The 22,451-nt window shown below is 43.1% G+C and overlaps 3 protein-coding genes across 9 annotated transcripts in view; 2 read left to right on the top strand and 1 right to left on the bottom strand.

Annotated features, from left to right (window-relative positions):
- Positions 1-10,040, bottom strand: part of LOC141555843 (ficolin-2-like) — an 82,478-nt gene extending 72,438 nt beyond the window's left edge. Inside the window, exon 1 of the mRNA XM_074289124.1 lies at positions 9,953-10,040. The gene's annotated coding sequence lies outside the window, so the exon portion shown is untranslated. The remainder of the gene's footprint in view (positions 1-9,952) is intronic.
- CCDC183 (coiled-coil domain containing 183) lies at positions 26-16,692 on the top strand. Its single transcript, XM_074289120.1, has 14 exons — positions 26-1,217; positions 2,048-2,169; positions 4,195-4,272; positions 4,772-4,939; positions 5,555-5,659; positions 7,947-8,069; positions 8,447-8,569; positions 8,766-8,820; positions 10,622-10,722; positions 12,451-12,611; positions 13,425-13,590; positions 15,337-15,453; positions 15,563-15,659; positions 16,450-16,692. Exons 1-14 carry the CDS (start codon positions 1,148-1,150, stop codon positions 16,569-16,571), a joined length of 1,608 nt encoding a protein of 535 aa, XP_074145221.1. The 5' UTR covers positions 26-1,147; the 3' UTR covers positions 16,572-16,692.
- Positions 16,693-18,646: 1,954 nt separating this feature from the next.
- Positions 18,647-22,451, top strand: part of RABL6 (RAB, member RAS oncogene family like 6) — an 80,108-nt gene continuing 76,303 nt past the window's right edge. For 3 of the 7 annotated variants that reach the window (XM_074289116.1, XM_074289119.1, XM_074289115.1), the window contains exon 1: positions 18,647-18,764. In XM_074289116.1, the coding sequence (XP_074145217.1) occupies position 18,764 (1 nt within the window). In that variant the 5' untranslated portion in view covers positions 18,647-18,763. Of the gene's footprint in view, positions 18,765-18,920; positions 19,997-22,451 lie in introns of those variants that run through there. The other 4 variants (XM_074289114.1, XM_074289113.1, XM_074289117.1 and 1 more) reach the window with 4 other exon arrangements.

The following is a 22,451-nucleotide window of genomic DNA, read 5'->3' as shown; positions in this document are numbered from 1 at the left end:
ACTGACAAGCAATATTTATTTCACTGACATGCGTCCAGACTTAATTTTGGGGAGTGAGAAATAGGAAACATCATTTATTAGCTTCTTGTAAGATCTCCTTTGGCCCCTCCAGTATCAAAAAACCAGAGCTGGAAAGGGCCCTAGAATGTTCCCCTAGAAGAAGATAAAAATGGAGGGAGGATGAGAAGGGAAAGTCATGGAATAAAAATCTAGCATTTTAATATAAATTTATAAAAAGAAGTGATATAGGCTAAGGATTGTTTTTAGTGTTGAAAAATATATAAAAGTTAGCTAAGATCTAGTTCCTGTCCTCCTATAACTTTCCATTGAATAGGAAAATAAAACACATGCACAGGTAACAAAATAGAGCATGATAAATTGAAAACAAAAGCTATAAACAAATGCCATGGCCTGAGATGTAGCACCTCATATAAGAAAAAGAAAGGAAATAGGAATAGCAACACACATATACACAGAGGTATTAACAAAATTTTAAAAATATTTGTCTTCAATGAACCCTATATCCAGACCCAAACACCTGCTAATTTGGCAAAAGGCCGTCATTCAGATACACATGAGTAAAATGCTCAGTTAAACTTGAATAGATAATAAAATTTGCCTCTGAAAGGAACCCTGAAAAGGATCATTTTGCAGATGAAGAAATTGAGACTTAGAGAAGTTAAAAGGTCCATCTTTAGTCAGACAGGCAATAAGAAGACATATTTGAACCTAGATCCTTTGTTTCCAAATCCAATGTTCTTTCAGCTATGTTAAGTAAATAATTTTACCTCTTTAACTCAATATTGGGATGTTATAATTAGTTAATTACCATAAGATTGCTTTTTTTGTTGTTGTTAGTCCAAAAAAAAAAAATGCCTAAAGGGCCTATTAAGAAATAGACCACTCTTGGAAAATGGCTAGTTGGGTATTTGCAAGCCTTAGGACTTCAGGTTCTTTGAGAATTGAGAATTCTATCCTATGTCACAGAGAGTTCCATTGAGTTCACAATTAATGAGACAATCGGATCAGATACACTACTTAGCTCATCGAGCAGAGTAGAGGAAGGTGGACAGGTAACACCAGAGCTTTTGAGAGCTTCCCTTTCAGGGAAGGAAAGAAGACTTAAGAGAGTCCTGGAAGTGTCAACATGAGGGTCCATGAGCTAGAAAACCTGAAGGATAAGATCCAGGAGCTAAAAACCATCATCAATTTCCAGGGTAAGCTTTATACCCATTCATTTAATCTTGGACCTTAGCATGATGGTCGAAGGGCTCTTGGGAACAGATAACCAGCAAATCTAGAAATCTGCTGTGTGCCCAGACCTGTGCTGGACACTCTGTAGGTATGCAAGTAGAAGAGAGAATCTGGTCCTCAGACTTATGGGGTTCTGATTCCAAAAAGACTAACACAAATGAGTAGAAAACAATATGGAACAAGTCAATAACAAAGTTTGAAATAATGACATAGATGCTCTAGAAGTTCAGGAAGAAAAAGATCAAAAGATTTGGGAGAGGCTCCAACAAGGCCTTAGACTTCAAATGGGCCCCCAAATATAATATTTCATTCAGGGGAAAAGTAGTAGGAGAGGAGAGGACAAAGAATAAACATGGGAAGCTGGCATGAGCCATGGAACTCTAGAAAGTATATCCCAGTCTCTCCCTCTTCCCACACCCTTTACACTCCCTTCTACCTAGAACTATTCTTACTAGGTTGAGAACTGTGAGGCTCTCCTAGGAATGACTGCTGTTTGTTTTGAACAAATTCCTATATTTCATGAAGAGAATAATGCTAAGAGGAGCAGGAAGTGATACAATCTGATACCTTGTTTATTGATTTGGGAACAACTCAAGAAGTCATTTCACCCTCAGATACTCTTGGTCCATGTGGTAATGAGGTTAGGAGGCATCCCTCAGAGACCTAATTAGCTAGCTGAGATCTTCCAAAAAGTTGGCTGTGGAGCAGGGTACCCCTGGGAGTATTTTCTGACAACTACCCCCTCATGTCTTGACTCTTGTGCCCATCCATGCTGCCTCTGATTTACCCACAGAAAAGAGCCGACTTCTGCAAAACAAGGCCTTCGAGGACAAGACCATCCAAAACAAGGATCTGATTCATATTCTGCAGAAGAACCTCCGTCATTTCCAACAAGACTGGACAGCTGCCAAAAAAGTATGGAACTTAATCTAAGGTCCTGTTTAAGGAGCCCAATAACTCATAGTTCTTATGTAGAATATAGCTACCTAAACTGGTACACACACACACACACACACACACACACATCCTTACCTAAATTCTGCCAGTCTTTGCCCTGAGGCACCTTTCTCCCTTCCTCTGCTCTGGCTTTTTCTAGGCATGGCCATTCCCTAGAAGAGAAAGGAGAGAAACTATTCCTAATTAGGGACAACTTCAGTTGCAGAATAATCAGATGGGGAAATATGTGGGGAGACACACTGGTCATTACATAGGTCAGGGTTCACACTTCCCTATTCAGGTGAAACCCTAAACCAAGGAGGCTTCTATACATCATTCTAGCTCAGGATATTAAGGAAGAAAACTGTGCTAGTTCTGGAAGAAATATATTCCCAGGCCTCTGGGAACTTGGAGTCACAGGAATTTGGAGCTGGAAGGAACCTAAGAGGAAACATCCCAAACTCGCCTTACAAAAAGGATTTGACATGATAGGAAAGACACTCCTGCCATTAGGAAGTACTGAGTCTTATGCATAAGTCAGTTATTCAAAAAACATTTATTAAGTATCTACTATGCTTGGCACTGTAGTGAACACTGAGGATACAACAAAGGTAAAAGGTAGTACCCACTCTCAACCTAATAAAGACAATATGCAAATGAGCTTGTGTACAAATCAACTATATACAGGACAAATTAGAAATAATTAACAGAGGACAGGAGAGATTTCCTATAAAAGGTGGTATTTATGCTGGGATCTGAAGGAAATCAGGGAAGCTAGGGGAGAGAGATGAAGAGATCATTCCACAATTGAGACACAGAAAATACCCCGAGATGGTATCTTGTTGAAAGAACAAGAAGGCTAGTATCACTGGATAAAACTATGTCAGGGATAGGGATTAAGTATAAGAAGCCTGTAAAGGTAGGAGGTAGGGCAGTTTATGAAGGGTCCTTGAATGCCAAAACAGGATTTTATATTGGATCCTGGAGATGACAGGGAGCCACTGGAGTTCAATGGGGAGTGGGGGGACATGTGGCCAGATCTGCCCTTTAGAAAGCTCATTTTTACATCTGAATGGAGAAGCAGACTAACCAGCAGGTTACTGCAGTCATCCAAGCAAGAGGATGTTAGTAGCGTCAGAAGAGGGCTTATTCAAGAGAAGTTATTAAGTTTTGGGCCTGGGAGGACGGTGGTATCCCTTTACCACTTGTCCCTTCCATCATCACAATGAGTCTGGAAAGAGGAGCAAGCTGCATAGGGCTTTATAGTCTCACAGAAGGGAGCAACTAGGTGGAGCAGTGAATAAGAACTCCAGCCCTAAAGTCTGGAGGACCTGAGTTCAAAATCAAATCTGACCTCGGATACTTCACACTTCCTAGCTGTGAAGTGAAAGTCACTTCACCCCCTTTGCCTTAGGAAAAAACCAAATCTCACAGAGGACTTTATATTTTATTCTAGAGGCTATTAAGAAGCCACTAAATTTGTTAGTGGAGTCACTTGATCAGATCCGCACACTGGCAGCAATGTATTGGATGGACTAAAGAAGAGAGAGACTTTTTAGAGAGATCAATTAGGAAGCTGTCACAATAACCTAATTGAGAAGTGATGAGGGTCTGAGAAGGGCTCAGATGTAGCAGATGTGGAAATACAAAAAGCAAACTTTGACAGGTAAATTATGTTTGGAATAAGTAAAAGTCAAGAGTCTAGGCTAATGCCCAGATTATAAACCTGGAAGATTAGAAAAATGATAATACCCTTCAGAGAAATACGAATATAAAATTGGGATAATTAGACTCACAAACACCTTCCTCACAGAGAAACTGGGAAGAAAGGATTTTGTATACTAACTTAAAGCACTATATAAATATATGCAGTTATTCATTTTACTGGGTGAGTAAAATTAATTTTACTGAGTATTGAGGCTGGACATCAGGGCATCGGAGTATAAGGGGAAGAGTAGCTATAGGCTCTGGAACTGGTCAGCTAAAATTCCCCAAACTCTACAGCATGATGAATGGACCATTTCCCGGGCCTGCCAGAAGAACATACCTTTGAAGTTGGCCACCTGCCGAAGTACTATGGAGGTAACAACTAAAAGAAAAGGCATAGCCAGGCATCACAGGCTGTGGATACAGCGTCCTCTACTCAACCCTCTCCAAGAATAGCCCCAAATTTCTTTGGGGCTTAAGTGAAGCAATTCCATAAGGGATCAATATCCACTCATTATGCCCAGGAACAGAGGCCCTCAAAGACAGCCCACCTCAGACAACAGGAAATTGCTATTCCCTAGTCCCTGATATAAGCTCTGAATTCTTGCCATTTCTTTTGGAGTTCAGAATTGGGGGTGGCAGATGATATCATGAAGAAACCCAAAAGGAAATACTGAAAGAGAAGCTATGGCCTGCAGAGCTGAAACCTACAGTCTTATTCCTATCCCATCACCCCATACCAGCCTCCATCCTTGCAGCCATGGGCCCCATTCCAATGCCTCCAGTCCATCTTGTCCAAGCTCCCCTTATCCATTTCTATGTCCTCCCTCCCTGTGCATCATACCCCGGGCCCAGTCCTCTTGTACCTTCACAGGTAGCCCGAGAAAAGCTGCGTAAGTATGTATTTGACCGCGTGAATGTTCACAATGTGATGCTTCACCTGGTTCGGCAGCGAGGGGAGACGCTGGAAAGCATGCAGACAGAGCTAGATCATTTGCTAGACCAGCAGAACTATAACAAAGAAGAACTAAAGCAGCTGCAGGTGAGAAGGTAGCCCCACACAACACAATATTCTATGTTAGTGCTTCCCCTTATCTCTAAAAAGAAAAAGGAAAAAAAAAAGGTTAGAATTCTGAAAGGGACTATTTGAAACCCCAATCTTGGGTCATTCCCCTCCTTCTCCCTCCCCCCCCTCACCAGCATCAAAACTAAAAGAGCCTTGCCCAGAACTTACTCTGTCCAAATAAGCCCCATAAAGGAGAAAAATCCCATGTGGAGACAGAGATTATGGAACATGAGTGCAAACCCAGTGCTGGGGGTGGGAAGAGAGGAGGGACAGAGAAAGGGCTATTGGGGGAAAATTCCTCCCAAAACACCATTTGGTAGCTTCCTTTTTAAACTAATTTTCTCACTAAATTATAAGTTCTGTTGTTTCTAGCTGCTAAAGAACTCCAAATGCTGTCAATGACCTCTAAATTCAGTACCTTCTAAATTGTAACACCCAGAGGCAAACCCTTACCTGTCCTGTCCTAGTTCTGGCTCTGGTCTTGCCCTATTTAAGCATTTTTCTATCCCTGGGCATCCGCTTTGTGCTCCAGTAATTCCTACCAGCACACACAAATACACATACTGCTCTCAACTTCCTGGTCTTGCCCAGATGATCCGTCAGTTAGAGAACAATATCGAAAAGACAATGATCAAGATCGACACTTGCCAGAACATCTATATGCTCTACATTCAGTTGTTGGATTATCTGAAACAAGTGAGTTCCACCTCTCCTTTTCCCACATTCATTATCTTTTATAATGCATTTTAAGCAAGTTAGTTTAGTCCCATAGGATAAGGATGCAGGGAGGAAGGAAAGTTATATATGACCTGGTTTCAAATTTCAGCTCCCTCTGTAGTCTTAGGCAGATCATTTAACATCTCTAGGTCTGTTTCCTCATCAATAAAATGAGAGAGTTGGACAAAACCATGTCTAAGGTACCTTGAATTCAATTTCATATTTCAGTCCACCTATGATTTCCCTACTTTGGCCTCAATCATACCAATAATAACCTAATGACCGTTAATAACCCCTGAGGGATGGACCAATTCAAAATGAAATGCTGTCTGTAACATAGTAGGATTATAGCATCTGATTGAGGAAATTCTCCTCTGCTAAGAGACTGCTATTTCTGTCTTCCATGCCAGCAAAATAGAGAGATTGGTCAAAATCTCTTAGCCAAAAGACCAAAATAAACCAAAATAGATTGCTTTCATTAAAAAAGAAAAAGAATGAAATGTATATCCAGCAGTTCCTTCTCTGACTTCTCCAGTGCTTCTTCTTCTTTCAATCAATTAAAAGCATTTATTATGTCAATAAATAGGTAAATGCAAATTATAAAAAAATTGGCAAAAAGCCACCTCAGAGGGGAAGGTACTAGCCACTGGGAGCCAGGAAAGGCCTCCAGAAGAAGGTAGGATTTGAGCTTTCTTTTGCCACCCAGCATACACATATGATGCAGGTAAACAATTCAATGAATGTTAATAACTTATGACATAACAAAATGTTCCTTTAGTGTGAGAGAATTTTGGAATATAAAATATAAACAATGAAGGTTCTACCCCAAGTTACAGAATAAGATTTTCCATTATACAATCAGTTTGGAATAGAAATTTTGAAAAGCTTTCTATCCCAGGATTTATTTGCCTTTGCAGCTTTAAAATATTATTTCAATGCTTCAGAGATACAGAATTTAATTCCTATAGGTGATCTTTACTCCTACGCTGCAATCTCCTTAAAGTCTTAGGAGGCAGTCTTTTTAAATTGGCTGTGGCTTAAAAAAAAAAAAAAAACACCTTCTATTGAGACCACAGGAGCATAGATATGGTACTGGAAGAAACTAGATTGTCAAATTCAGCTTCTTCATTTGACAGACAGAAGTTAAGTGACTTGCCCAGAGTCATACAGCTAGTAAATGTCTGAGGAAAGATTCAAAATTAAGTTTTCCTGACAAGTCTACTATATAGCACTCTAGTATGGTCAGCCTATCACATCCCTAATCCATTGTTAATCCCACAGTCTAGCAGTATCAGATCTACAACTATATTATAAAGCAGCAGTTATCAAATAAAAGGTAAACATCAAGGAAATTAGTTATTATTCAGTTAATAATATTGGAGAAACTTGTTTTATACCACAGAAAAAAGTAAATTTAGGTCTATATTTTATCCAACAAATAGCCAAAAAAAACAAAAACAACAACAACAAAAAAAACAGATGGAGTAATGAGTTAAATGTACAAAATAAATCATAAAGAAATTAGAAAAAAAAGTTCTTAATTCCAAGCATAGAGAAGATAAATTTCTAATTGTCAAAAAAAAAAAAAAATGAAAGAAACATGCATCCTCATTGTATGCATATTAAATTACACAATAAAAAGCAATTAAAGATTTAAAAAGAAACTGAGCAGGAAAATATTTACAGTGAATATATAAAAGCATGATTTCCTTAATTTGCAGAGAATTTATGTAAGTATATAAAGATAACCTATACCACCATTCCTCCAATCATCTAGTTTTCATCAGTTTTAAGTCTTGACACTTCTCCATTTTTACCTCCACCCCAGCCAATCAATTATCAAGTAATCAGTACTACTTATATAATAACATTATTCTCACATCTGCCCTTTTTCTGATACTCATTTGTCCACTCCCTGTTCAAATCTTCATAATTCCTCTTCTGAGCAAATGCAATAACTTCCAATTTCTTCCTTCCATAAGCCTCTGAAGGACTTTTTCTCAGGTACATGTCTTAAGTGCATTATATGTCATATGTCAGTGGTTCCCTATTGCCTCTTCCTCCATTCATTTCATATTATTCCTCTTCATGAACACTACATTTCCACCAAGCTGGACCCCAAAGGTGCTCCCCAAATTCTGCATTCCATTTCTCATTGCCATCCCCTTCCTGGTCTCCGCATTCCCAGCTGCCCGCACAATATAATACAGATCCTTCATAAACGTTTGGTGCTTAGTAAGCAAACTGCTTGTGTCTCTGTCACCAGGAGCTGGTGCACTACCCACAACAGCTGGACAAGCTGCAGAACATGGTGATCCAGTACCAGAAGGATCTTTCAGACATGAGTCTGATGACCCAGGAAGCCATAAAGTTGACAGAAGAGGCCAAGGTTGGTAAAAGGAAAGTGGAAAAAGATGAGCCAGCTCTAAGCCAAGATTCTCCTTTGGGGACATTTATTGGCTAAACAGCCTGGAAGATCCAGACCCTCTTCTCTTCATTTTCTGTTTTAGAGGCTCACAGGAAACCGATAACCACTAGCCTCATCTTCATTCCCTCCTGGCTGAGGTTCTCCCAGCTCATGTTGCCCCACACTCCTTCTGCACTCGTGCCTGCTCCCAGCTTCCTCTGCTTCCTTCTGCTAACGCTGTTGCTTCTCTCTCTCAGAAAGCTGACCCACACCGTGATCAGCCCGGACTAACCCTGGTGGGGCTTGCCAGGGGCAATGAGGCTAGAATTGGTTAGTAAACTACTGTCATTCCTTCCCAGGTGAACATGACAGAAATGGAGACAGCCTTCCTCTCAGAGCGCAGGGCCAGGGAACAAAAACTCACCCAGCAGAAGAAAATGATTGAAAAGATTCAATCAGCTAGCAATGAGAAGCACCGGAGGGTAAGGCCCTTAGAGGTGGGGAGTAAGGGGTCCAGTTGGGTGAGTGTTTGGAAGAAAGATTTCCATGTTCCTGCCACATTAGGAAGAGGGAGTATGGTTTCCCACACACTCTGCCCAAAGTTCTTCCACTAAAGAGATGACTACCCATGATTGATACAATCAATATTTCTGTTTCCCTCCACCCCCACCCCCAAAGGGCAGACTAGAAATGGAATACACCTCCAACTTGATGACTCCAGAACCAGTAAAAGGTAAAAAATAAAAGATGAATAGCTTCTGTGTGTCCTAGGCTCCAGCATGGTTTTCCTGGGGATGGTTTCTCAGACAGCCTGGTCCAGGATAACACTTTCAAGGATTTTTCAGGCCCCAGGAGACCATTCATTAGACCCATGTGAGTGTCTGTGTGGACTCCATCCATCTCCTAACCAACTCACCCAGTACATAGGAACCCAAAGGGGATAGGGGCTCATAGAATGATAGGAAATGCCCACTCTTCCATGGATTGTCTGTTCACATGATATTATAAGTAGTGTGCTTTGCCAAAGCTCAAAACCTGTGTAGATGTGAGCTATTCCTGGTATGATTATGGACCAGATCACATGTTCTAGCTTTGCTTGCTCTCTCCACTTTGGGAACTTAAACACTTGTCATGCAAGCAAGCACATATAAACACATGTACATATGTACAATATGTATATGTAACAAATGTGTATATGCAAATATACATATTTATATCATTGTATTTGTATTTATTTATATATGTAATACAGAATATGTATGTAATACAGACACAAGTTTTCTTACCTCTTCTTTCTAGTACTGGTATTGGTGGTAAACATGGTTCATGGGAAAGGATACCGGGATCCAGAACAGAATATAACTGGTCACCTCATGAACTCTCACACTAAATACTATAACAATTCTAAAAATAACTTTAATATATGTTTAATGTTTACAAAGAACTATACATATGGAAGCTTATTTGATCTTCACAACTCTGTGACATAGGTGCCAGTATTATCCCCTTTTTACAAATGAGAAAATAGAGGCTGAAAAAGATTAAGATTTTCTCACTGTCAGAGGCAACATTTGAAGTCATGCCTTCCTAACTCCAAGTCTAACAATCTATCCAAACCATTACCTTACTGTCTACACAACACCTGGTACTATAGACCCCCATCCTTAACTCACAGTGGATCTCTTCTGACTCATCCAATCCACCATTTCAATATTCTTTCCATTATATTCCTTTAGCCACATCAAACTGGCTAGTATCATCTTGCCCCTTTCACTTACCCCAGTGTTTCCTGAACTGAATTATTTTAATCACAAAGGTTAAAAAACTTTCTTCCTCCATCACACACATGAATTAGTTTCTCTTACCATCAAGATCAAGAATATGTTCCTAAACAAATTGACCACTAGGAGCAGCCTCCATAATCTTGGTGCACAGTTGAACTGGCATTCCTAGCTTCTGGTCTGGCCCATTCTATCAGGTATGGTCAATGTGTGTATTTATACAGTTACACTAGCACTGAAGGCCCTGGTGCCAAATGGTTTTCACAGGGTATGATTCAAGTTATGAATCTCTTGAGTCCCCAAATACACAAATTTGAATAAAACTCTTAAATTCCTGGAGATTCATGTCAAAGAGGTAGAATTTAGCAGTTTCTTTTTTTTAAAAAAATGAAAAAACTAAGGACGAGCCCACAAGCCAGTGAAATAAAGTAATACTCCATACTTCACTCCATCTCCCAGACCCTCTTCAACCCTACCCCAATGGCTCTTTCCCAATTCTTAAAGGGGAGGATTTTTAAGGTACAGGAGATTTGAGTTCATGTTTGAACTGTGTCATCTTCCAGTCTCAGTTTTCCTATCTGTAAAATGAAGGTGCTGGATTACATAATCCCTTAAGATCTCTTACAACTCAAACATTCTATAATTAAAAATCCACTGAGACCCAGTGGTAGACTGGCACTTTAGAGAAGACTCGATACCTCCCCCACCTCCCATCTCCACCCCTACTTAATGACTTTATTTCACCCTTTTCAGGAAAAAAGCAAAGTTTATCCAAGTCTGACATAGAGTACCAAGCAGCTGTGACCCAGATAGTGGACAAGGTCAAGAATGCTGTACAGTGCTCTCACCTCTGGGTAAGAATTCCTCAGAATCCTGAGGTGGCTGAAGTCAGGGAAGAGATGATCATAACTGCATATAGACCCTTCTGAGGATAGAAAAGCCCTGTGGGCTAGCTTGAGTTAAGGATATTAAGCAAATCACCAAGTGTCCTCAATTCCACTCTGGCCACCACAGCCAGTAGGTGGTTCTCCTTGTCCTAGACTAGAGCCACAGATGGAAGAGCAGTATATTACAGAAGATTGTTGTGGTTGATGTTTGTTCTCAAAGACCACAACATCAGGGAGATGATGCTATGACATGCAAGTGAATTGGATTTGAGTGAGGAGGGCTGTGCAAACTGAACCTGAAGTCAGGAGACCTGGACCTAGTTGTGGCACAAACAAGTTGCTGGACTTTGGTCACCATTTCTCCATTTTCTTTGCATGTAAAATGAGGGGACTGGCTCAGATGATCCTTCCATTTGTAACTTCTGTAATTCTGATTCAGTGCTGCATAGTGTTCAGCCTGAAGTAACCAGTTTTATGGCTAGGCCTTGACCAAGCTAGATGGCCAAAGGAGAGGAAGGCAGACCCAGGACAACTTCAGGATGACTAATGTGAGGGGGGCGATGGGGAGCTCTGATATCTCTGAAAAGGGGTCCCATCTTTGCCTAGCAAAATAGATAGTTAGAAATATCTATGCCCAGGGCATAGAGCTCTGTACCTATGCTGCTGGCTTTTAATACTTCTGGACACTACATATGATTACCATGAGCCAAAATGTAAGATAGTGAGCTTTACCTTTGGACCTGATGACCTTCAAGGCTCTTTCCAGTTCTATATTCAATAGCCTAGGAAATTTCTCCCTCCCCACCTTTTTCACCACCATTCTCTCCCCCCATCCCCATACATGTACCTTTTCTGGGAGAGAAAGAGCCAAGAGATGACCAGATCTGCGATTTCATAAGTTTGGATCAGGGTGTCAAACTCAAATAGAAATGAGTCCACACAAGGATTCTAGCAAGAGACTGATTGGCTTAGAAAACCACATATTGACATTATCTCTGTCAATAGATAATAATACCTAGGTGGCACAGTAAACAGAGTATCAGGCTCAGTATCAGTAAAACCTGAGTTCTAATCCAGATTTCAAATATTTACTGTGTGATCCTGGGCAAGTCACTTAATCCTGTTTGCCTCAGTTTCCTCATCTGTAAAATGAACTGGAGAAGGAATCCCAAAAGAGGTCACCAAGTGTCAGACAGGATTGAACATTATACATTTTAAAAATGCATACTTATATTTTTTTTTATGATGTTAACTATTTCCCAATCCCAGTTTGATCTGGTTCTCCAGCAGCACTGAGTGGTATGGCCCACAGGTCAGGTGTTTGACATCTACAGGTGTTCACTCCTCTGTAACTTAAGAGTTTCAGTAAGCTGCCTGAATTAATGTGAAGGCATATGACTTGTCCAGGGAGTATGCAGCCAGTAAATGTCAGAAGAAGGGTTCAAAACTCAATTTTTCTGACTCTAGCTCTACATTTAGACTAAGTTCAAATCAGCCTACTAGTTAACAATCAGCACCATTTATTGGATACTTTTATGTGCAAAGTCTATAATTTGGCCAACTGAGGGAAAGTAGAGTTTAAGGAAGTAGTTACATCGTAGCAATGTCAAGGAAAGGGCTTTCCCTTCTGGGTTGGCTCTTCCCTCAACTGTAGAGAACTAGGTTTCCACTCTTCTCTCTTTGTATACCAAACAGGATATCGCAGGAAGATTCCTGGCCCAGAAAAACACACAGGAGAACCTGTTACAGCAGACCAAGGAGTATGAACAAAAAAGGAAGGAGCTCGAGGCTCAGCTGCAGAAACTGGACCTAGAGCGGGCAATGCTCAAGTTTCATCAGAGCCCAGACGTCAACAAGTATAGTAGGGGCTAATGCTAGTGACACTCCAGCTCAGGACTTTTTCTTCCCCTAAACCTGGTTCTTAGAGAGGTGTGAGTTCTCACAGTTCTAGAAGACCCCTCGAAGCTACTTCTCTACCTTGGGAAGTGGAAAAATTTCTGTGGGCTGTCAGTAAGCATTTGCTAAGGACCTATTATGTGCACTAAGGACAGGCACAGAACAGTCTCTGCTCTCAAAAAGCTCAGCATAAAATAACTATGTACAAGATATAGATAGAACAAATTGGAGATAACCAATAGAGCAAAGGCGCTAGCATGAAGAGGAATCAAAGGGTGGCAGGGGAAACTGAAGCAAACAAGATTAAGCATCTTGCCCAGGGCCCCACAGTGTCTGAGGCTGGATTTGAACTCAGGTCTTCCTGAATCCAAATCTGGCACACTGTCTGCTGGGCTACCCTACCACCCTAAATAGGTTTTAAAAGCCAGACAGGATTTTATATATGATCCTATAGAGGAGATAGAGCCAATAAAGTGTCTTGAACATGGGGGAGATGTGGTCAGACTTGCACTGTGAAGGTCACTTTGACAGCTTAGAGAAGGATGGCCTGGAGCGGGCAGAGATTTGAGGCAGTGTCCAGCCTCAGTGAGTCAGAAGGGATAAGGGCTTCTACCAGGGTGGTGTCCGTGTTAGAGAAGGAAGGGGATCCAAAAGATGATGCCAAGGTAGAATGTGGGGCGGAGGGGAGGGGAAGTCCGGAGTGGTGAGTCCCAGCCAGCGGGCTGCCTCAGCTGCCCATTCCCCTGCTTCTTCCTGGGCTCTGGGATCGACAGCTTTAAGGAACAAGAGGAGAAAATGAAGGTGATGCTGGAAGAGGCAAAGGAAAGGCTCCAGTTGGAAAACCACAACTTGGTTAAGAGTGAACAACTGCTTCTCAACATCGAGCTGGGCATCGACAATCTGTTCCTTCGCCTGATAGGCGTCCCATTGCCCTCAGAGGTACCGGCCGCTCTGGCCAGAGCTTAGCCCTACCCTCTCCATCTTCCCTCAAGAGCATAAGAATTGCTCCTCTCAGCCTGACTGTCCTGGGAGAGCCAGTTTGGGGGAGGCCATGGGGGTCCTCCCTGAAGTGACTTTACACATTAGAGATGATCCCTTCAAGCCTTTCAGGCCCCCTGATAATCTGCCAAGTTTCTATAAGTTGCCATGGTATATTGAAGAAATTGGAATTAAAAAAAAAAAAAAAAAAAAAAAAAGTCAGGTTAGAATCCTGGCTTTGTCACCTGTGAGAGCTTGGGCCTCGGTTTTTTGTAAATAATAATAAATAAATTTACAAGGTCAATGGAACCTATATATGTTAGAAGCCCAACCACTAGGATATTTGTGAAGAATGTTTCATACATTTATTCCCCAGTAGGTGAAGCAGAACAGCCTATGATTTGTCACAGAATGATCTGTTTGAAAGTAGGGAAGGAGAAGGCAGCATTTGTATAATAATGTATAAAGAGCTGGCCACAGAAACAGGAAGACCTAGTTCTAGGGCTTTCTCTGACACATGTCAGCTGTGTGACTTCTCAAAAAAACTCTTTAGTACTCCCAGGCAACTAACTCTTTCTTTAAAAAAAATAGCATTTTTTATTTTTCTAATACATGCAAAGAGTTTTCAGCATTCACCTTTGCAAAACTGTGTATTCCAAATTTTTCTCCTTTCCTCCCTCTTTTCTTCCCTCACTTAGACAGCAAGCAATCCAATATAGATTAAACATGTGCAATTTTTCTAAACATATTTTCATGTTCATTATGCTACACAAGAAAAATCAGATCAAAAAGGGAAAAAATATGAGAAAGAAAAAAGCTAAGACAGAAACAAACAAAAAAAAAAACTAAAATGCCATGCTTTGATCCACATTCAGTCTCCATAGTTCTTTCTCTGGATGTGGCTCTTTCCATTCAAGTCTTATTGGAATTGCCAAACAATTAACTCTTAAGAAAAATAAATTGCTGACCTATATCAGTAGAAAATTTTCTAACCTGGCAGCTTTCAACATTGATAAATCACAGTATAGTAAGTAGGGGAAGGGGAAAAGAGTACTGGCTCTGTAATCAGGAGAACCTGAATTTTCAGACACTTAGTAGCTGTAGATTGTGAACAAGTCACTTAATCTCAACTGCTTTGCTCCAAAAAATGGAATTTCAAAGGTGAAGGTGGGGTGGGAATGGGGTGAGGGTAGAGAAAAACCCTATATCCTAGTTCTAATAGCCAAGACTCCTCTCATCCTAGCCATGACTATTGCTTTCAGTTACATTCCTTGCTTTTCAGTTATATTTTTCAGCCTTTATCTTCCTAGAGGCCTAATCTATTGCCTTATTTAATCTTTGGAATCAGGCCTTATCTATACATCTCTCCCTCTCCAAGAATCCTTTTAATGATGTTTTCTGAAGATTTTCCAGTTCAATTTTCTTTCCTGGAAACCTCCCCTATTTCTAATGCAGTTAAGAGTTCAGTCCCTCAAAAATTTCCCTTTAAACCCTACTTGGGTCCTATTTTTTCTGAATTGGTGGTACCTCCACCACTATCGCCTTCTATCTTGTCCCTCCCCAAAAGAGTATAAAAAGGCACTAAAGACATGATCCATCATCACTCAACACTTTCTTCAGACTGAAATTTTGAGTCTGGGGAGCTCTCTACAAAGAGGGGCTTAAAGGAGGAAGTTGAGAGGAAAAGGGACACTTCTTTGTTTTTAGAAAGGAATCCCTGGTCCTGCTGATAGCAAAGATGCCTACAGCAAACTACAATACTGTGAGAGGAAGCTGCTCCATCTGATAGAAAGAACTAAGGATTATGTGGACATATGCGAAGAGGTAAATAAGGGAGGGCAAAGGTAGAAAAGTTCTTATATGTACTCCTTTTCCAGCCTTTTCCCCCTGCTCCTTTCCCCTGGGTTCATCTTATGAGATCTCTGTTTTTCAGTCTTCCCAGAAAGTGAAAGACTTCCTAGAGGAAACCATTCTACACCAGAAGCACAACCTGAGGATTGCTTTTGAAGATACTGATTATGATGAGACAGGTGAGTTACAGTGTCTTCGGGAATAAATCTGGGAAAATATCTATTCACCCTGATTTCTGAGGCTGCTAATCCTCCCTTCAGCAAATCCATCCTCCCTTTTCCCCCAATCCCACAGACAAACCTTAGGCACCAAAGATAAGAGGCAGGTGATAATTTTTAACTTGGGGAAAATTCAGTAGCTGAAATTTCTAGTTGTCCCTGCTGGGACTGAGGGAAGTCCATGGAGTACTTTTTGAGATGAACATTCTCAGATATTCATAGCAGCATTTGCCAAAGAGGAGGGACTGAGAATATATGGAGCAAGATGGAATGTCTATTAACTTTTCCCCACACATAATGGTGGATTGCATTCTGAGAACCTTTTTCCCTCTTTCCCCACTCCCATTCTTAATCTCTGAATTATCATAGATGAGTCTTTCTATCATACTTTCAGCTGATTTAAGAAACAACCTATTATACCTGTAGGACATGAGGAAAAGGACTGGAACATTGCTATAGGTTATCTCAGAGATTTATTGAAATAGCATGCAGTTTGAGAAAAGGATTTACTTATGGGATATTTCCTCTCTGGTTTCCTGTTTAACTGTGGACAGTTGTAAGCTGAAGGCCCTAGTGGGTAGGAAAGGGAGATGGGATACAGTGAATTTGGGGTCTGCTATGAAGCCACTCTTCTGGGGTGCCAATGGTAGCTAGTGACTCTTCCCCATGGGAAATTAACACTAAAGATAATCTCCTACTCAATGGGGTCCAAGAACTTCCCCACTCCCCTCTTGTCTTATTATTTTTCTAGAGTCCTTCCAATTTACTGATATGGAGAGCACCTTTGTTTTTTCCCGGGATGACATCAAGAAGCAAAGTGAAAATCTGATTGAAGCTAAATTCAAAAATAACAAAAGACCAAAGAAGAAATAATGGTACTTTCTTTAACCTTGATCCTTTCCTTAGTCCCACAAGGCCCAGCATGTCCAACTTTCTAGCTCACAACGGACCGCCTCCTTTGGTCAGTTTATTACAAATAAATTTTTTTCCAGGACTGAATGTAGCACAAGCCATTCCTGTCCATGCTGCAGCTCTTGGGTAGGACCTGAGTGGGATCATCATTATAGGAGAAAGATCACTAATGTCTTCTATTAGCTCCACTTACAGGAAGGAAGAGTTGAAAGCAGCACAGGAAAGCAAAAGAGAGTTGGATGTGGGAATGGGGACACTTGGGGCATCTTTTTGGCTAAACTACTAATTCGTTTGAAAGTGGTCCGTCCAACATGATTTGCCTGGTGCTGTGCTAAATACTAGGGATACAAAGAAAGGCAAAAGTCCGTTCTTGACCTCAAGCTCACCATCTAATGGGGAGACTGCAGGCAAACAACTATGTGCAGATGAGGCACATAGAGGATACATTGGAGATAACAGCGAGAAAGCATTAGAATTGAGAGAGGAGGAAAAACTTGTCGAAGGTGGGATTTTAGCTGAGACTTGCAAGAAGCCAGGGCAATCGGGAGGTGGAAGTAAGGAGGAGAGCAAAGCAAGCCAAGGAAGAAGGTCAGTATCAATAGATCAAAGAGGGCATAGAAAGGAATAAGGTATAAAAAGTCCAGGCAAGTAAGGAGGCGACAAAATATAAAGGGCTTCGGAAGTCACGCGATATTTGGAGTTTTGTCAAAATTTCTATTTGGTAAAGAGGGAGAGGGTCACGGGACTGGAGAGTGGGGGTGGGGGAAGGGTTGACGTGGTCAGACCTGTGCTTTGGGATAGCTCTGAAAGCCTGAGTGGAGGATAGGCGGGGGCGGGGACAGACTGAAGCAGAGAGTCCCACCAGAGTGCGACTGTAGTCTAGGAGCAAGACAGGAGGAGCATCGCCGGGGTGGTGAGAGCCCAGAGAAGAGAAGGGGGCGTGTGGGAGGTCTATTACAAAGGCAGAATACACAGATTTGAATTGCCTGGACTGGGAGGGGGGAGTTTTGAGAGTAACCTGGGACAAAAGTGCCTGCGTCTTTTCTCCTCCCTGATTTATAAGGGCTGGTTACATGTTGCAGTAAGAAAGCACTAAGACCTTGAGATTGGACTTCTAGAGCTCAGGTCCCGCCGCTTCGGGTCAGGGCCTTGGGACGATCGTTTTAGAGACTACCTTATTCCGGAACTACTTTAACAGCTGGGTCTCCCTGCTCTAAAACTCTGCCCCTCCTCCATTCGTCTGTCAGTCATCTTCCTAAAACCCAGATCTCGCTCAGCTTCCTCCCACCTACATTCCAACTCAATAAATTACAATGGTTCCTTATCAAATGCAACATCTGAGTCTTAGTCACATTTTTAAGTGAAATAGCATACCGCGTCCTAGGAATATTCCCCGGGGGCATGAGGGAAACTATAACGGGTAACACTGATCGAAATCCATTCTAAGTTATGACCTCGAATAACATCTCTACACACATTAGTGTCTTGTGAGACGATGCAGCATGGGCCGCTTCAGAGGCCGCTCCGATGACCCCCGACTGCCGGAAGCACGGTGTGAATCCGGAGGGGGGCTCGGGAAGGGCGTTTGCCGGCGAGGGGCCTTCTCCGTCTCTCTCCCCCACCGCACGCCTAGACTTAGTCCCTACGACTCCCATTCGTTTTAGTACATTTGGTCCGCTGGGGGCCAGCACCACAACTGCCTCCGGGGGGAGGGAGCCGAGCCGCCGCACCACCCCGTCTCACGGAGAACCGGCCCCCAGCGCGCCGGCCTCCGGGTCCCTGGTCCCCGGTCCCCGTCACGCACCGAGCGTGGACAGCGAGCGTGGCTTCAATCTCGGTGTTCCCAGGGCCTTAGAACAGCACACAGGTATACACTCGTGTGTGTTGACTTGAATGTCTCGTGTAAAGTTTGGATTCTCGGAATGACACGATCGGTGAATTGAATCACTGAACCCGATAGGATCTCTTCTGTGAGATCCACAGCCACACACAGAGGTCGCCCTACTAATTCCGGACTTTCGGAAAGCACGTGGGCTGGATGACGTCATCTGTTTGTAGTGAGCACCCAAACCCGTCCCTCTCCTCCGACGGAAGGCCGCCTCGGGCAGAGGGAGAAAAGTTTGTGACGTTCTCGGACCGGGGTTCCCCGGCGGAGTAAGTGTCGGTGCCGCGTTAGAGTCGGGTTTCCTAGCTCCGGGGGCAGCACACTGCACTGTGACAGAACAAGAAGTCCCTCACCCTTTCTCGGCGCTTTGTACTACGCGGTGCCCGGTTTCGAAGTCTAGCTAGTACGCGCAGAGGGGAAGTTGGGCTGACCTGGAGGAACTCTGCATCCTGAAGTTCCCAGGTTCCCCCGGACAGGCTCGGGGCAGGGAGGCTCCTCAGGCGCGCCCGCGTCCCGTGCATCTGCCTTTGCTGCCTTCTTGGGGGGCGCGGAGCCGGTCGGGGGGAGCCTGCCCCCCGGCCTCCAGGGAACAATGTACACATCTGCATGCTTCCTCGCCTATAAAACGGGGGTGATAAAAACGCCTGTCTCCTAGGGCGGTTACAAGGTCCAAGTGAGAGAACATGGGGAAAGCCCTTTGCAAACATTAAGGCTCGCGCCTTGGGGGGGAGGATCTCTGAGGTGAGTGGGGGGGGGGGTTTGGAGGGGAAGGCGATTTCCACTCTGCCCTTGCCCCCTTCTCTCCGCTTCCAGCTCCGTGAGAGGGAAAGGGGAGGGGACTCCGTTCCTCGGCGCACTCGCCCCGCCCACATTGCCACGTCCCTCTCGGGCCCCCGTAGCCGGTGCGAAGCTCCGCGAGGGCCTCTTCTCACAACGCTCCCCCTCCCCTCCGCCCGAGCTGGCCCAAGATGGCGACGCGAGCGAGCGGCTGGCGGCGGTGCCGAGGGCCGGGGAAGCTGTGCCACGTCCTGTGAGGACCCCTGGAGACGCGGCTTGAAGGCTAGGAGGGAGCCGAGACGAGGGCTAACTTGTAGCCGTCTGGAGCCGAGCTGCGGAGAGCTAAAGGGCCGACCGAGCTTCGCTTCCTCCTCCGCCTCGGGCCTTGAAGGGAGCTAGCCAGAGCTCTGCTGGGGGAAGGAGAGGCCACCCACCAACTGTCCCGCAGCGTGCTCGCTCCCCCTCCCCGGGCATGGTCCCCTCCCCGTGCCCGCCCGGTGCTTGCCCCTCCCTGACTGAGGACGCCGGGGGAGCCCTCTGAGTCCTCCGGGACGGTTGTAGGGAGGGAGGCGCAAAGCTGGGGAGGGGAGGAAGATGTTTTCTGTTCTCAAAAAGCTGGTGGGGTCGGACCAGGCTCCGGGCCGGGACAAGAACATCCCCGCGGGCCTACAGTCCATGAACCAAGCGCTGCAGAGGAGGTTCGCCAAAGGAGTGCAGTACAACAGTAAGTGAAGCGGAGGGGGGGGGGGGGCAGGAGCGCGGCGGCGGGGAGGTCCGAGACCCCCGCGGCCTCCTACCGCCTGCACCAACTCGGGGAGTCCCCGCGGCACTTGGTAGGCGGCGCAGAGTGACGCTGGGCATTGGGAACCGCGGGAGTCTGGAGCTGAGAGGCCCCGGCTGCCCCCCCTCTCAAGGGACTGGGGGACTCAGCGTCCTGACTTTCCTTTCTCTTTTTTCCTGAATGGGCGTGGGAGGATGGGCGCCGGAGGCTGGGTTGGGAATTTGGGGGCTGTTTACACTGGACAGAATCACATCGTGTCCTAGCTGGAAGGATCCTGGGATTCAGTTAGAATGAATTGATAGATGAGCTCATCCGGATCCCAGGTTGGCTAGGACTCAAGCAGGAAGAGCCAGTTCGGTTCTTAAGACTCCTAGGACTTAAACCAATTCCACCACTTGACTGAAAGATCGGTCGGCTGAGGGAGAACAGGAAATGACCTGTCCAAGGTCACACACCTCATGAGGGGGTGAAACCAGAACCGGAGCCCAGGCTTTGCATGCCAGACCACTGCCCACTTCACACGTCCTCAGCGACTCTGTGATCCCAGCAGCAGCACTGACCTCCCCTGGAAACTTCCCTAACAGGCTGCCTCTCATGCACAGAATGCCCTTCCCCCTTTCTCTCCATCTCTCGGATTCTTTCAAACCCTAGCTAAAATCCAAAATCCTACGGGAAGCCTTTCCCAATTGTCCTTAATTCTAGTGACTTCCTTCTCTTGGTTATTTTCAATTTACACTGTATATAACTTGCACATGGTTACTTGTATGTTGTCTCTCCATTTGTGATTTGTGTCCCCAAGGCTTAGCAAAATTCTTGGCCCTTAATAAATGTTTTTTGAGTGACTGATTACAGCATTTCTTTCTCCTAGTTTACCTGTTCCCCCTATACATAGATAATGTCCTTTTTGAATCTCACTAGAGGCCTGAAGTAAGGAAAAGGGGAAATTCAATTTAATTCAGCAGAGATTTATTAAGCACTATCTGCTGGGCTCTATACTATGTCTGGGAGACTGATCAGTCTTCAGTGGTAATATGCTTCAGGATGAGTTTTAAAGGAGGTTGCACGGTTAAAGAAAAGTAAAGTAGTGGTCAAATTGAATTAGTTCTGGTTTCTAGGCCCACTCAGTGTTCTGTTCTGTTACAACTCCCCTACCCCCAGATTTGTAAGAATTTGCTATTATGTATTAATAGACAGTGTGACCAGATTCAATTCTTATTTTGTTTTTTAAGAATCATTTTTAAAATGTTTTTGAAATCTATAGAACTGACATACTATCACAAATATAAGTAACCAGGATCAAGAGTAAGTTAAAGTGTATTGAAAACGAAAACATTACCCTTTTTCTAAACATTTATATCTGTAGTGGCAGTTTTTATTGGAACATATTTATATGATTACCCATTTAATGCACAAGGTAGCTTTATAAGAAATTGCAGGATGTGGAGCCAGAGGCCATGGTTTCAAACTCTTGCCCTGACTCTTAATTACCCTTTTGTGTAATTGGACAAGAAATTTGATTTCAAAATACCCTTCTCTAATGAATTACTAAGTATCTTACAATTCAAAAATAGGTAATCCTATTGTGTGTAGAAGTTTACAAGATACAGATTGACACTTAGTTCTTTCCTTCCAGAAACTTTCAGTCTTTTGGGGCTTAGTTTTATTTAAACTTGATTGTATTGTCTTGCTAGGAGATCCTGTGCTATACAATTGTATAATCATCACCAAATTGAAAATATATAAGCCAGATGTGACTTAATACAGTGATCATTTTTTTTTTGAAAAGTGAATGAGAAAACAAATCACAAAGTCTGCAGTATATAAATAACATTGAGTCTATGCTTGCTGCCCTCCTAAATAGCTTTAGATAGGACATAGCTCATTCTATATGCTCAGTAAATGGTATATTGATGAAAAAGTCATGGTAGCACTTTTGGCAAGCTTCTCTTTGGTTGGAAAATGTTAATGTTATTACTTATTAAAGCTTCTGATGGGGATTTTAGTACAGTGATCTGGATAGCATTGGTTATTTTGCCTGAGAAACTATTACCTAATTTGAAAAAGTAGCCTCTTGTTCTGTGACATGCTTTTGAACGTAATTCTAGAAATTTTTCCCAGAGAGTGAACTTCCTCGTAATTATTGTGATTTTAAATTAATACATCATCTTTTTAAAATTAATACATCTTATATAATAACTTCTTGTTTATTGATCCATGTACTTATTCTTTATTAGTCTTAAATTTCATATGTGCATTGGGGGGGAAACATTTTTGACAATTAAAAGTTATAAAATCATAGATAGAAAAAAATCTCAGAGGCCATAGAAATCAACTCCCTCATTTTACAGAATGAGCAGGCCTCAGGAGATAAGATGACATGCTTAAGATCTCATAAGTA

Source organism: Sminthopsis crassicaudata, chromosome 2, assembly GCF_048593235.1.
Source record: "Sminthopsis crassicaudata isolate SCR6 chromosome 2, ASM4859323v1, whole genome shotgun sequence".
Taxonomy (NCBI): domain Eukaryota; kingdom Metazoa; phylum Chordata; class Mammalia; order Dasyuromorphia; family Dasyuridae; genus Sminthopsis; species Sminthopsis crassicaudata.
This window is presented reverse-complemented; position numbering and strand designations above follow the sequence as displayed.